This window comes from Prenolepis imparis, unplaced genomic scaffold (assembly GCF_030444845.1).
Source record: "Prenolepis imparis isolate NDT839.2.m4 unplaced genomic scaffold, iyPreImpa1.0 SCAF_1, whole genome shotgun sequence".
Lineage (NCBI taxonomy): Eukaryota > Metazoa > Arthropoda > Insecta > Hymenoptera > Formicidae > Prenolepis > Prenolepis imparis.
The window spans coordinates 28,110,844-28,122,537 of NW_028141159.1; the positions used below are offsets into that span (position 1 = coordinate 28,110,844).

Genomic DNA, 11,694 nt, shown 5'->3' on the forward strand with positions numbered 1-11,694 from the left:
GTAATCGTGAGACTTCAAAATGTTCACTGTGAGAGAGAGAATGAATTAGATATACTGTAAATACTTACGATGATATGTTGTGGAAGCTGGATAATCGCAGATATGTGAATAAATAAGTTATAACTACTACTATTATTTTTATTATAACACGTATATATGTACATATATTTTATAAGTATCGCTATGTGTATAAATATAACTGTTTAATTATCTTAATTAATGCGAATAGTATCTAGAAGTTAGTGTGCTTTGATCTCTCAATATGATCTCGATATGACGATTCTGTTCTGAATGTTATGAATGAGTTTATCGATTTGAATTGGATTCTTAATTGTAGGCGGTATCTGACGTAGCGGGATGTCCGTGGAATAAGTCACCAGTATATGTATTATGTTGTTATTTTCGTGTCGGGTCATTGTCGTGTTTTCGTGTATGCTTATCTGTCCGTTGCCTCGATTTTATTGTATACCTTTGACGAAACATGCCATGCCGTGATTGGCTTTATTTGAAAGGATAAGCGTTTTAACTGTGTGTATATAAACGGCGACAGCTCGGTCATACGCGTCTCTCTCTCTGAGAATTTACAAGAGTAACAATAATAAAGAGTTTATACGATTTCTGAGTATTAGAAAAGAGTTAAGAGTTTGAATCGAATATACATATCTCTCCTATCGACATCCTATCGACTACATAATGATTATGATACTTCTTTGCGAGCGGTTATATACATATTTTTGGGCTACTCCCAGTCTTTCGATAGTCATACGTGGACCAGTATCGATGAGACACGTGTCGCGAAAATATAAACATTCTCGGTATATTTGCTGACTTCTTAGAATATTTGCGCAGTACATTTGTATTTCTAAAGATGTTTTGAGTTTTAGATTGAAAACATGTTATTATTATCGTGTACTTTAGAGCGTTAAGACTGTGTAATTAAGTATGTTTATCGTCGTTTGAAATAAACCGTTAAATTGTATGACATTGGCTACAAATGTTATTGTGTTATTATCCTTGTTAATGTATTAATATCGTTGGTCGCTAATTAATGTAGATACATGTATGTGTGAACTCTCCTTTGTTGTTATAACCATTTTAATATTAGTAAACATATATATATTGAGGTAAACTTGATATTAATAATTTAAGTCTAGTTTGTTCGTTAATTATTCATTTTAATAGTATGCCTGTGAATCGCACACCTACATGCATTTTTAAGCTATATTCGATATTCGAGTCGGTCTTAAACTATTGTTAGTTGATAATTATGTAAGATGATATTTGGTCCTGTTATAATATGTCTAAATAAAGATGTTAAAATATATATATCCATCAAGTTCACTTAAGTTTAGAATCTCACACATTTATGTTCATGATTTTGTCGATAAAGAGTTACACCGCAGATGCATATATATATATATATATATGCAATACTTGAGTTTTATCACATTTATATAGAAAGAGTTATACGCGTGTGTCTACACTAGGCTCATATCTGCACATGTATGTGTGTATTCTTTGATTGATTGTTAAAAGTTTTGGTAATGCGTTAAAAGTTTTATATACCTATATATATATGTATATATATATAATATATATATATATATATATTAACAATAATATTGATTTAACGTTTGAATATTGAGAAAGGGAAAAGAGCATAAATCGTTTTATTAGACTATTTGAATTTTCCCGCGTTGGTCGAAGAGAGCTTTCTCTCCAAACTCTCTCTCGTTCTATTATGGCCGCCTTGTCGTTTGCTTTTTGATAGGCGCGATGTTGTGTGTTCCTTCAATTGTTGTCGGCAGTGTTTATATGCGATTTATTCGTATTACCGCGTTGAGATTAAATGTGATTATCTCGTGTAAAATATAATTTAAATGTTGGTGGCAAGGAAGAAGATAGATGATAGAATAAAATAATAAGAAGAGAAAAAAAAGAAAATAGTGACTGACGGCGACGGGCGTTAAGGCGAGACGCTGGCCGTTACACGATTACCCAACGATAAGCTGGGATATACAAATGTGATCTCACACTGGATCACAACAACCAAAGATCAGCCCGTGCATACCAAGCAATATCGCTTCCCTCCAATCCATAAGGAGGAAATAAGCAACCAAGTTAAAGAACTTTTAGAGAACGATGTAATAAAAATCTCAGAATCTCCTTATAATTCCCCCTTATGTATTGTCCCTAAAAAGGCTGACTCCAAGGGTAACAAACGATGGAGGATGGTGATAGACTATCGCGCGCTAAATGAAAAAACTATAGGGCACGCGTACCCCCTACCTAACATCACTGAAATCCTCGACCTGCTAGGAAGCGCGAAATACTTTAGCGTATTCGATCTCGCGTCAGGATTTCACCAAATACCCATGCATGAGTCGCACGCGCAGAAGACGGCCTTTTCGACGCCTCACGGAAATTACGAATTTAAACGTATGCCGTTCGGGTTGAAAAATGCCCCTGCGACGTTTACACGACTCATGGACCAGGTATTATCAGGGCTTCAAGAAGCAGAAATATTCGTATATCTAGACGATATAGTTCTATACGCAAGCTCCTTACGGGAGCACGAAATTATATTTAACAAACTCGCCGAGAGGTTGCGAAAAGCGAATCTTAAGCTCCAACCAGACAAGTGTGAATTTCTACGTAAAGAGGTCGGATATCTAGGTCACATAATCAGTGACGAAGGGGTGAAACCAGACCCCTCAAAGACCCTTGCCGTCAAAGAATTTCCCAGATCACAACACGCGAAGAATATCAAACAATTTCTGGGACTCACGGGGTATTACCGTAGATTCATTCAGGGCTTTTCAAAAGTAGCACGACCCCTCACGGACTTACTAAAAAAAGATAAACCCTTTATCTGGAAGGAAGTACAAGAGGAAGCTTTTACGCAACTCTGCGACGCGCTCTGTTCCAAACCCATCCTCCAGTACCCTGATTTCACGCGACCATTTGACGACAGACACTTCAGGACACGCAATCGGGGGAGTCTTGAGCCAAGGGGATATTGGGAAGGACCTTCCCATCGCATATACTTCGCGAGTTTTAAATAACGCGGAAAAGAACTATTCCACCATCGAAAAGGAACTTCTTGCCATCGTGTATTGCGTCAATTACTTCCGCCCGTACTTATACGGACGAAAATTTACGTTGGTCACAGACTACAAGCCCTTAGTGTGGCTACACTCTGTCAAAGATCCCACCTCACGACTCGTCCGATGGCGCCTGAAGCTAGCGGAATACGAATATAGCGTAGTTTATAAGGCTGAGAAGATAAATAACAATGCCGATGCGCTCTCCCGTAACCCGGCTCAACCTAAGGTGCTGACCAAAAAGGGCAAAATAAAACAAACACTACCCCTCACATACACGAGCATTTTGTCCGGCTCCGAAGAGTCAATATATAATCCTAGGAGTAACCGAATCGCGAAATCATCGCGACAATCAGAAAACGACGATACAGGCACGCAAACCGCTCCGCGACCTTCTAGCGAAACAGAACCCGACGACGAAGCGAGCGAAAACGCGAGCGAAGACGAAACCGACAACAGCTCTGATTCTAGCGAGGACGAACCAATATTTGATAATGTTAATGAATCGTTTGTCCAACGAATACATACGGGACCGCGAATAATAGCAGTTCCAGATAACCTTTCTACGCGAAAAGATAACTTAGTAGTTTTCGTAACACAACAAGGTGTACCGATCGACAGAGGAGCCCGGATGCTCCACGAACGCAAATCCTTGCCCATGATTAGGAGTGCAGCCCTAGCAAGAGCAAGGGTAGACCACGACGGAAATCGCCGTATAATATCATTAGCAATCAAAGAACGATAATCGGAAGCAACGGAAAGGGAAATATTAAAAGAAGCATTCCGCTCTCTCTTGGATGTCATCGGGGAATTAGAGCTGTGGTCAATTTCAGTATCCAGGGGTGACGTCGACAATGTCCCCTGGGATTCGGTATACTCTCTTCTAACACGCGTTCTAAGCGAAACAGAAGTAACAATATTTATTTGCAGAAATGAAATCTCCGTCCCGCCAAGGGACGAGCGCAGAGATATAATTACCGAAAATCATTGTTCAACAATAGGTGGTCATAAAGGTATAACCAAAACGTTTCAACGCGTAAAGAAGAAATACCATTGGGATGGTATGAAAGCGGACATCAAAACATTCAACGAGAACTGTCGCCTGTGTCAGCTAAAGAAATTAGTCCACGTGAAAACCAAACAGCCTATGATCCTCACCGATATCCCCGACGCTGCGTTCGACAAAGTATCGATGGACATCATGGGACCGCTGCCCAGCACGCGAACCAATAATATGTACATTCTTACAATACAAGATCTTTTAACCAAATATTCGTTAGCGATCCCGCTACAACATGCTAACGCGGTGCAAGTGGCAGACGCGTTCACTAACGAACTAATATGCGTCTTCGGAGCGCCGAAGGCCATTCTTACAGATCAAGGATCGCACTTCCTAAACAGCCTAATGCGCAATATAGCGAAGAAATTTAAAATTAGACATTATAAGACGACCGCGTAGAGGCCGCAATCCAACGGGCCGATAGAATCGGTCCCATCATGTCTTATGGGAATATCTTAAGCAATATGTTGATAAGAACGAATGGGATGAATATCTCAAATTAGCATCTTTTTCCTATAATACTAGTGTGCATGAAGGAACGCGCTATACTCCCTACGAGCTAGTTTTCGGGAGAATAGCTAGGGCACCCTCCAGCGATCCCGATGTCACCGACGTCGCGGATGAGAGCTACGCTAATTATCTAACAAACCTTTTTAATAAATTAACGGACGCCCAAGCTGTTGCCCGCGAAAATCTAGTTACTGCGAAACAAAAATCGAAAATCTACTATAATCGAAAATCTAACGCCTGGGGATTTAACGTGGGAGACTTCGTTTATCTATTAAAGGAACCACGAAAAGGGAAACTATGCGATCAGTATGTAGGGCCGTTCGAAATATTAGAAGTAATGAAAAACCATAATGTAAAATTAAACATAGGTAGAAATGAAACTAGAATAGTGCACCAAGACAAGCTAAAACTATCGCGCCCCCACCACATTGAACCCCACCAATCGCCCCCACGAGGCCTATACCAGGACCCGGACGGAGGACCGGACAGTCTCAAGCGTCATGTCTCAACATGATTAGCATCATCGCTGCCTCGCTCCTGCTGATAGTTCTACCCGCCTATGGGTTAGTAGGGTATGACTGTGGAGGACACTGCCTAAATATAGGGTGCTTTCCAGCTACGGAACACAGTGTGACACTGTGTTACACAGTGTTACACAGTGTCGCCTTGTAGCTGGAATGCTATTTAATTATTTCATTTCACCACCAGAGTACTTTACAATATTTGTCACTAAATTTACCGATGTACAGGGTGTTTCTGCGATATACACATCAGTATGTCGGGTTGCCTATTCGTGCAGGCGCGCATGGTCGTTCACAACTGCGCCTGTGTTCACAGCTTATACGAGTGAATATAGCTGCGCCAAAGCCTACGCAGCTATGAACGACCATGCGCGCCTGCACGAATAGGCAACCCGACATACTGATGTGTATGTCGCAGAAACACCCTGTATATGTACAATTATATTTAACAATTTGTAATAATTAAAAATCGCAGTAGATATTTTCGCTGTAAAAATATTTTGTAACAAAATTTTTTTATGAATAAATTTATTTATCAGATATATAGAAGAGATATATAAAAAAAACTGATAAAATTATGTAAATTAAATTGTTATAAAAAATTAATAAAATTAAGTTTTTTTCTATAATAATTCAAATTACATAATTAGTTTCGTGCAAAGAGCGATTAAAAGAAAAGAACGCGCGTAAGCATCCATTCAATTTAAGAATTTTTAACTAATATCTTCTAACTATAGTCTATTAATTTTCATTAATTATAAATAAAATAATTATTTCTTAAATTATATAACATGAGACTATATTCTTAAACTTGCTTAAACAATTTTTCAACGATTGCAATATTAATTTTAAATTATGCCTTCTAAGGGTATATTCCGAAAGCGGGCGGGCATCGTCACCACGGACGGTACTAGACGTGCCTTGAGGGTACACACCAGACGGGTGCTGATTCAGGAGTGGAACGAAAGCCTTTTGGATCTAAGGCTACCCGGTAAGCGCACCATCACGGCCATCCAGCCCTGTCTAGCAGACTGGCTGGACAGGACTTGCGGGGGGGGGGGTCACCTACCACATGACCCAGATACTCAGCGGCCACGGCTGCTTTGGCGAGTATTTGGGTCGTATCCAAAAGGAACGCACGACGCGATGCCACCATTGCGGTTGCGAGCGCGACACCGCTCAACATACCCTGGAGGAATGCCCAGCTTGGGCGGGGGAGCGGGCCGAGCTCGTAGCCGCAACAGGACGGGATCTGTCACTGTCCAGCATAGTACGGGCGATGACAGAGAACGAAGGAGCCTGGAGGGGGTTCTCCTTCTGCAGCAAAGTCATGCTGCAGAAGGAGGAGGCCGAGCGGGAGAGAGTGAGGACGGGGCGGAGACAGCGTGAGTGGGAGGGAAGAGAGGAGAGCGAGGAGAGTGAAAAGGAGGAGAGAAACGGAGGCGATTCCCCCGCTGGCCCTACAACTGTGGGTGCTCCCGCGGGGGGGCGGGGTAGGAGAACCCCTGCAACACTGGCGTCAAACCTAGGCGTCGGATGAGGCTGTCGAGGGGGGGGACTAAGGCGACTAAGGTCGCATAGCCCTTCCCCCCGACAGCCTCGCGGGAATCCGGGGGTCGTGGCGACGGGCTGTTCCGTTAGGGAGCGATTCGTGCGCGGCGGCCCCCGAACCGACATCCCTCCCTGGCTGGTGTCGAATCCTGAACCCCTTCTGGGGCGGAGGGAACACCAGTTTGGGGGGACGGGAGAGGGGAGGACGAGTGCGGCCGGGACCGGGCCTTAGGGACCGGCCCATGGACGGGCGTCCTCCCCACTCCCAGGGATGAGATGCGGCGAAGGGGGCCCTCGCGCCGGGAGCCTATTTTTTTGCGCTGTGGAAACCTCATGGTACCACTCACCCCCGGGGGACCACGTGCAATGGGGCTCCTAGTGAGCGCCTGTGGTCTCCGTGCCCCCGGGCCGCGGTTCCTTCCCTCTGCGGGATTCGACCATTGGCCCGTGGGCATCGCCGAGGCCCTCCCCAAGGGGAGGAACTCGGCATGGGCGGGGACGGATGCCGTCCGACCCCCGGCCGCAAGGCCTATGCCGTGCGACCGCCGGCCGGGCGACACCCTCCCCCGTCCTCCTCCTAGGAATACAACTATCTCGCCCTTGCGGGCCCTTCCTCTCTGGCGCCGGGCGAGGGGGGCATAGCGCCCCTCGCCCAACCACTCCGCCCTCATGGGCCACTTCTTTCTACTTCACCAGGCGAGGGGGGCACAGCGCCCCTCGCCCAACATCCCGTTATATCTGGCCGCCTCTCATATGGTGGCGGCCCCCCCGTGTGACTTGAGAACCTAAGTTCCCCGTTATTGTCATGGGGGGGCTTGTTGTTGTTGACGGTGACGGGGTCTTCGTGTTCTCCCCCTTCCCTCGCCGCCGTCTTCCGTCTCGTCACGGGCTCTCTCCCCCCTCCCGGCCACAACTACGGCGGTTTCCTCGCCCAGGCAGCCAGGAGGGGTCGTCCCTCTCCTCCCGGGATTCAGGGGGAGAGGGAGTCTCCTCCCTCTTCCCCGTCTTTCCCGCTCTCTTTCGGCCTCCTCCTTCTGCGTCATGACATTGTAGCAGAAGGAGGAGACTGCCTCCCATACTTCCTCGCTCCCGGCCATCTTTGCAACAATGGCCGGGAGCGACAGATTTTCCCCAGTTTTTTCGACAAGGACACGGCGCTCCTCAGCCCACGCTGGACAGAACTCCAGCGTGTGCTGCGCCGTGTCCCTGTCCTCGTCGCAGTGGTGGCACTGCGCGGTGCGCTCCTTCCCTATTCGACACAGGTATTCGCCGAAACATCCATGTCCGGCGAACATCTGTGTCACGTGATACGACATCCAGCCGTGAGGCCTGTCCACCCATTCTTCTAGGACAGGCCTCACAGCCCCGACGACCCTCCTTCCCGAATTGAATGGGGGGATGTTTTCTAGCCAATCCCCCCATTCCTCCATCATTCGGGCTTGCGCCTTGACGATGCCTCGGACCCTCTCTGTTATTTTGAAGCACTCCCCACGGAGCTCCTTAACTCTTTCGTACGCTCTTTTATAGGCGTACGCTTGGAGCTCCATGGGGGGCAGTCCTGCAAGGGCCGAGGCCGCTGCATGCGACATTGTTCGGTACCCGCGGACGACGCGGATGGCCATCCTCCGCTATATTCTACGGAGGATATCCTTTATTCTTCGGGTGGCCACCGCCTTGTCCGCCCACACCGGTGACCCATACAGGGTCACCGAGTTCACCACTGCCGCATACAGCTTCCTAACCCGGTCGTCTGGCCCGCCAAGATTGGGCAGCAGGCGACTGAGTGCCGCCGCTACCCCGTTGGCTTTCTCGGCCAGACGACCGAAGTGTTCGCCAAAGCGCCAAGTACCGTCCAGCCACCCCAAGTACTTAATACTTGGCCCCAGCTGGACGGGGATGCCGTTCACGATAACTTGGGCCCTTGGTGGCTTCCCCTGGGAGCCATCATGAAAATAGATGGCTTCCGTTTTGTGGGGAGCCACCTTAAGGCCCAACTCCTTTATAGCGCGCACCACGCAGGCCACCGCTAAGTCTGCCTTCCCTTTTGCGTCCCCCAGTCGTTCCCCCCGGCCAGAACTATTGTGTCGTCTGCGTAGCAGACGACACGGCAGCCGGGAGGGAGGGCAGAACGGAGCACTTTGTCGTACGTGATGTTCCACAGCAGGGGGCCCAACACTGACCCCTGTGGGACACCACACGACACCTTCCTTCCGCGTTGAGCACCGGTTTTGTCCCGGTACTCTAGGCCACGGTCTCTAAAGTAGGCCTTTACGACCTCCACGAGATATGGAGGGGCGCCATGTTCTTCAAGGGCGCCCCTCACCTTTCCCCAGGGCAGGGTGTTAAAAGCGTTGGTTATATCTAACGATACACCAACCACCACCCTGCCCTCTTCAGCTTCGGACTCCGCGAACGATCGGACGCGCAGAATCGCGTCCGTCGTTGACTTATGTTCGCGGAATCCGAACTGGTCCTCGTGGAGGTCGGGCCCCACTTCACGCATCTGCCTGACGAGTCGGTCGGCAATTATTCGTTCGAAGATCTTGCCGACCTCATCGAGCAGGCAGATGGGCCTATACGCGGAAGGCGCTCCATCTGTTCTGCCCCCTTTTGGGATGAGTACCAACTTGGCCTTACCCCAGACTGGGGGGAACTCTCCTTCCCTGAAACAGTCGGTATACAGCCTTCTCATTGGTTCCGACAGGTGCGTCATGGCATATAGCCAGACCCTTCCGGGAATGCTATCAGGCCCCGGGGCCTTATTGCCCCGGGCTCTGAGCCTCTTGGCAATCCCGGCCAGCTCGGCGCTGGACACCTCGTATTCCTCCTCCCACGCGACGGGTTTCCTTACATGTAGTTCACGAACCCTGTCGCATTGTGGGAAGAGGGTCGATAGTATATTTTCCAATACTTCGGTGTCCAGCGCCTCCGTCACGGGGGGCGTCCATCTTCGCAGTTTCTTCATTACTGCCCTATATGGACGCCCCCAAGGGTCTGCATTGAGGCCCTGGAGCTGTTCGTCCCAGGACCTTGCCTTTGACGCTCTGATGGCAGCGCTCAGAGCGTTACGAGCTGATCTCTAACGTTCGAGCGCCTCAGCCACGCCCTCGCCGTCGTCGCCGAGGCCTCTTCTTCTCATCCTCTTGAAGCGGCGTCTAGCCTGGACGGAGGTGCGTCTCAAGTCCGCAATCTCCTCCGTCCACCAGTATCGGTGTCCAATGCCTCCGTCGCGGGGGGCGTCCATCTCCGCAGTTTCTTCATCATTGCCATATATGGACGCCCCCAAGGGTCCGCATTGAGGCCCTGGAGCTGCTCATCCCAGGACCTCGCCTTAGACGCTCTGATGGCGGCGCTCAATGCGTTACGAGCTGCCATGTAACGCTCGAACGCCTCTGCCACGCCCTCATCATCGTCGCTGAGGCCTCTCCTTCTCATCCGCTTAAAGCGGCGTCTGGCCTGAACGGAGGTGCGCTTTAATTCTGCAATCTCCTCCGTCCACCAGTACGCCGCTCTTTGCGGCCTCGGCTTGGCTCGGGGCATGGAGATATCACAAGCATCTCTCATGGTCTCCCCGAGCCATGCCACCTGGTCCATAATCCCTAGTGGTGCTTCTGCACTGGGCCAGGTGGCAGAGAGCATGGCTGCCACCAACCTGTCAGGATCCAACTTTGCTAGGGCCCACCTTCTGGGTAGGTCCCCCCCTTGGGCGCGGTTCAGCACCCCCCGGCGGGTGATGTCGACCCTCATCTAACTGTACAAATGGTCAGATAGGGTCTCCTTATCCATCACCCGCCAGTTCCTAATCCTGTCCGCCGCAGAGGGAGATGCCCACGTCAAATCGATGATGGACTCCCCCTGCGGCCGGACGAGGGTGCTGCTCGACCCCTGATTTATGATATAGAGGCCGAGAACCGCTGCCCAATTCTCCAAGACCCTGCCTTTGCGGTTCGTTCGCCGGGAACCCCAATACGCCGAATGGGCATTGAAGTCCCCGGCGATCACAATTTTTTCGGGGAGTCTCCTCTGGACGACGAGCGATATCTCGTCAAGGATATCCCCGAATGTGGCAGGGTCTACGCTGGGGGGGATGTAACACCCTATTACCCATAGTGGGCCCCATTCGACGGCTATATGTCCTCGCCCTCCTCCGATCCTCGTGCACGGAAGAGAGCCCACCTCCATTCTCCAGGTGATCGCGACCAAGTCGCTGTCGTTCGCGGCCCAGCATGGATTGTCCGCCGGGACGCGATACGGCTCGGCCGCGATCCCAAGTCCGCATTTACACTGCGCCAGGGTGTGTAGGAACAGGTCCTGGGCCCTGGCGCAGTGATTTAGATTAGCCTGGAGGAGGCCTATTTGCGTCATAATAGACGCTGTTTAGGCCCCCTCCATGACCACCTCCTGCAGCTCAACTTGAACTGCGGGAGTGCTGGCTCCCGTCTCCTTCTCTTTTTCTTGGCGGCGCCCCTTCCCCTACGCGGGCGTTGGGGTTTGGGCGCCTCCGTTGTCTGGCTGTGGGCGAGCCCGAGGGAGGCTAGGCCATCCCCGGAGCTCTCTCCTGCCCCTCCTCTCTCCTTTCCGTTTATGCCTTGGGAAGGCCCGGGGGAGGCAGAGCCATCCCCGGAACCCCCCCTGGCTCCTCCTCTCGCCTCCTTCTTGCCGCCACCTTTAGTGGCCTTCTTTTCCGCGTTGCATGTTTCTCCTCCAACGCGGTGGTTCGCCGGCAAGCCGGCCTCAACGCATAGAATGCAACGTGTTTTTCCCTTACATTCTCTGGCCTTGTGGCCAGGGGAGCCGCAGTTGTAACAGCAGCCGCTTCGATCTATCGGGCTGCTGCACTGTTCTTTCACGTGCCCCCTTTCCATGCAGCGAAAACACTGCAGGGGGCGTTTTAAGCGGCTCCATCCTAGCCACAATCCATCCCACCTTAATTTTACCCACTGCGGCC

General features: G+C 49.7%; 2 protein-coding genes across 2 annotated transcripts; both read right to left on the minus strand.

Annotated features, from left to right (window-relative positions):
* Window positions 1–7,549: 7,549 nt before the first annotated feature.
* LOC145939254 (uncharacterized) lies at window positions 7,550–8,335 on the minus strand. The gene has a single exon (XM_083043499.1). The coding sequence runs from the start codon at window positions 8,333–8,335 to the stop codon at window positions 7,550–7,552; it is 786 nt and encodes a 261-aa protein (XP_082899625.1).
* Window positions 8,336–10,493: 2,158 nt separating this feature from the next.
* Window positions 10,494–11,111, minus strand: LOC145939268 (uncharacterized). Its single transcript, XM_083043509.1, has one exon. It carries the CDS (start codon window positions 11,109–11,111, stop codon window positions 10,494–10,496), a length of 618 nt encoding a protein of 205 aa, XP_082899635.1.
* Window positions 11,112–11,694: the final 583 nt, after the last annotated feature.

Bases quoted from the DNA above. Each gene is read 5' to 3' on its own strand.
- LOC145939254 (XM_083043499.1), bottom strand. From the start codon at position 8,335: ATGTCGCATGCAGCGGCCTCGGCCCTTGCAGGACTGCCCCCCATGGAG.
- LOC145939268 (XM_083043509.1), bottom strand. From the start codon at position 11,111: ATGACGCAAATAGGCCTCCTCCAGGCTAATCTAAATCACTGCGCCAGG.